The sequence below is a fragment of the Quercus robur genome, chromosome 4, assembly GCF_932294415.1.
Source record: "Quercus robur chromosome 4, dhQueRobu3.1, whole genome shotgun sequence".
Taxonomy (NCBI): Eukaryota; Viridiplantae; Streptophyta; class Magnoliopsida; order Fagales; family Fagaceae; genus Quercus; species Quercus robur.
This window is the reverse complement of record NC_065537.1, coordinates 33843526-33846581: the sequence shown is the minus strand read 5'-3', so window position 1 is coordinate 33846581 and position 3056 is coordinate 33843526. Positions and strand designations below refer to the sequence as shown.

General features: G+C 43.6%; 1 protein-coding gene across 1 annotated transcript; it reads left to right on the top strand.

The window, feature by feature from the left end:
* The first annotated feature begins 820 nt into the window (after window positions 1–820).
* LOC126721163 (aspartyl protease family protein 2) lies at window positions 821–2743 on the top strand. The gene has a single exon (XM_050424186.1). The coding sequence runs from the start codon at window positions 996–998 to the stop codon at window positions 2460–2462; it is 1467 nt and encodes a 488-aa protein (XP_050280143.1). The 5' UTR covers window positions 821–995; the 3' UTR covers window positions 2463–2743.
* The last annotated feature ends 313 nt before the right edge of the window (window positions 2744–3056 follow it).

Here is a 3056-nt window from a genome sequence, read left to right as displayed (position 1 = left end):
GGAAGTTAGATCATCCCAAGTATTATGGAAGAGTAGAGTGACACGGGAAATTAGTTCCCGTGGAAAAAGTAAGAAGTTAACTTACTCAAGACATGGTGCACGAATAATCCATGTGCAACTTCCAGAAGATGCTAGGAACCACGAGAAACTTCCAAAACGCACAACAAGGTTGAAGATTTTTACCTCCGCATTAATGAAGGGGTTCTCGCCTAACCTCTGCCACATTAAATGCATATAAGACAGCCTGAACAGTACCAATACCCCCAAAAAATATCTTTGATTGTGTAGCTGGCAATAGGACAGTTGAAGAGATAAGAGCAAGAGATGTGTCTATAAGAAGGGAAAGAGGGGCAAGAAAAAGAGATCGAAACAAAAAGAGAAAAAAAAAGAGAGAAGACAAAAACATATGCTGCCTAAGAAAATTAGAGTGTGTAACACTATGAGAACAGTAGAATTCCCTGTTGTAATACTGTAACATGATCTGAAAAATATGTTATTAAGGAAATCAGCTGTTTAAGTTCCACATTGAGGAGTGCTTTTTTCCTATTGCTTACTTATAAATAGATTGTGACACATTACTCTTCTAATCCGTGCGCCTCACCACAGGCTCGTTTTTGTCCCCCCACAATAATAATTGTTATTATTATAATAATAAAATTAAGTTTTGAAAAAAAAAATCAATATATCACACGATGGTTATGAAAAAAATTCTGAAATTCACATATTCAACCTTACTTGTAGTTGTGAAAAGATTGTGGAATTATTGCATATTTTAGACTTAATATTAAAAAAAATGCAAGGACATACCACTCCAATGTAGAAGGGCCTGTACTTTCCTGTAAGTGTTCCTACAGCACTGGTTAGCACAAAGTCACACCGCGCTCTCACTCTCTTTTTCTTTCTCTTTCTCTTTCTTATTTACTTTTTAGTTTTTATTTATACACTTCCATCCCTCTCTTTGCACTCTCATTCTCAGTCTCTGCCAGGACTCCAGTATGGAATCCAAATCAAGAGAAGTCCTCCTCCTCTTTACCTTCACCACCGCCCTTTTTTTCTTTCTCTCCACTTCTTCCTCAGCCTCACTTCAAACCCAAACCCAAACCCTACTCCTCAACCCTCTCACTGCTCCACAAACCACCCTCTCATGGCTCGAACCCGAATCTGAATCTCTCTCCTCCTCCACCACCACCGAAGCCGACCCAGATTCCAACTCCACCGCCACTCTCCAACTCCACCACATAGACTCCCTCTCCTCCAACAAAACCCCAGACCAACTCTTCCACCTCAAGCTCCAACGCGACGCGCTGCGAGTGGACTCCCTTCTCTCCCTCGCAGCCGCCAAGCGCGGCGGCGGCCACGGAGGTCTGGGCCTAGGGTTCAGCAGCTCGATCATCTCCGGTCTGGCCTCAGGCAGCGGCGAGTACTTCACACGCATCGGCGTAGGAACCCCACCTAAATACGCCTACATGGTCCTGGACACAGGAAGCGACGTGGTCTGGATCCAATGCTCTCCTTGCAAAAAATGCTACTCCCAAAGCGACCCCGTTTTCAACCCAAAAAAATCGAGATCTTTCAACGGGATCGCCTGCACGTCACCCTTGTGTCGTAAGCTAGACTCTCCTGGTTGTAACCAACAACGTCAGGCTTGTCTCTACCAAGTCTCTTACGGTGACGGATCCATCACACAAGGTGATTTCTCCACCGAAACTCTCACCTTCCGTGGCACCAAAGTCCCACGTGTCGCCCTCGGTTGCGGCCACGATAACGAGGGTTTGTTCGTCGGTGCAGCTGGCTTGTTGGGTTTAGGTCGGGGGAGGTTATCGTTTCCCACCCAAGCCGGTCGCCGGTTCAACCGGAAATTCTCCTACTGTCTGGTAGACCGATCTGCCTCCACTTCCTCTAAGCCTTCTTCAATTGTTTTCGGAGACGCCGCTGTTTCTCGAACCGCCAAGTTCACTCCCTTGTTGTTCAACCGAAAGCTCGACACCTTTTACTACTTGGAGATGCTGGGGATCAGTGTCGGAGGGAGACGTGTCCGTGGGGTCACGCCCTCGTTGTTCAAGCTCGACGCAGCTGGGAACGGTGGGGTTATCATCGATTCGGGTACTTCCGTGACCCGTTTGACCCGACCCGCTTATTTGGCGTTCAGGGACGCTTTCAGGGCCGGTGCTCCGAATCTGAAACGGGCACCCGAGTTCTCTCTCTTCGATACCTGCTTTGACCTGTCAGGGAAAACTGAGGTGAAGGTACCCACAGTGGTGTTGCATTTTCGAGGTGCTGACGTGTCATTGCCGGCCACGAATTATTTGATCCCGGTGGATAGTAGTGGGACTTTTTGCTTTGCGTTTGCTGCTACGCTCAGTGGCTTGTCCATTATTGGGAATATCCAGCAACAGGGTTTCCGGGTTGTTTATGATTTGGCGGGTTCTCGGGTCGGATTTGCTCCACGAGGCTGCGCTTGATGGTCCACCTGGGAATGGGAGTTTGAAAAAGGAAAAAGTAAGCAAAAAAGCAAAAGCTTTTTCTGCTTTTTTTCTTTTTCTTTTTCGTTTTTTTTTTTTTTTTTATTGTTTTGTTTTGTTAATTAGTTGGAAATGGGGAAATGTTTCTTATTTTCTTTTATCCGAGGAAAAAATAGTAAGGTTGACGCGGTGTTTGTTTGTTGTAATATGGTCATTTTATTACTCTAAGACTACTTGGGTAAAATACTATATGATCATTATAGATTAGTTCCTTTATTTAAGCTTGTTGTACCTACCTCTCACTTATCTTATTATGGTAAACAATGATGTTCTGAAACTTTTATAGTAAAATTTAGTACTAACAATGTAAGTTGGAATGCAGTAGGTTAATCTTAATTGATCATTACATAGAATTCATATTGCTTTGTACGACATATATATATATATATATATTTTTTTTTTTTTTTGAGGGGGGTAAAGTAATAACTTTATTAAGGTAAATCGGCTAAATCAGCCGTACAGGCGTACACGAAAAATTGTACTATTGGTAAAGGAATGGAACTCAAATATTATTATTTTTAGTTTTGAGAAGAA

Bases quoted from the DNA above. Each gene is read 5' to 3' on its own strand.
- LOC126721163 (XM_050424186.1), top strand. From the start codon at position 996: ATGGAATCCAAATCAAGAGAAGTCCTCCTCCTCTTTACCTTCACCACC.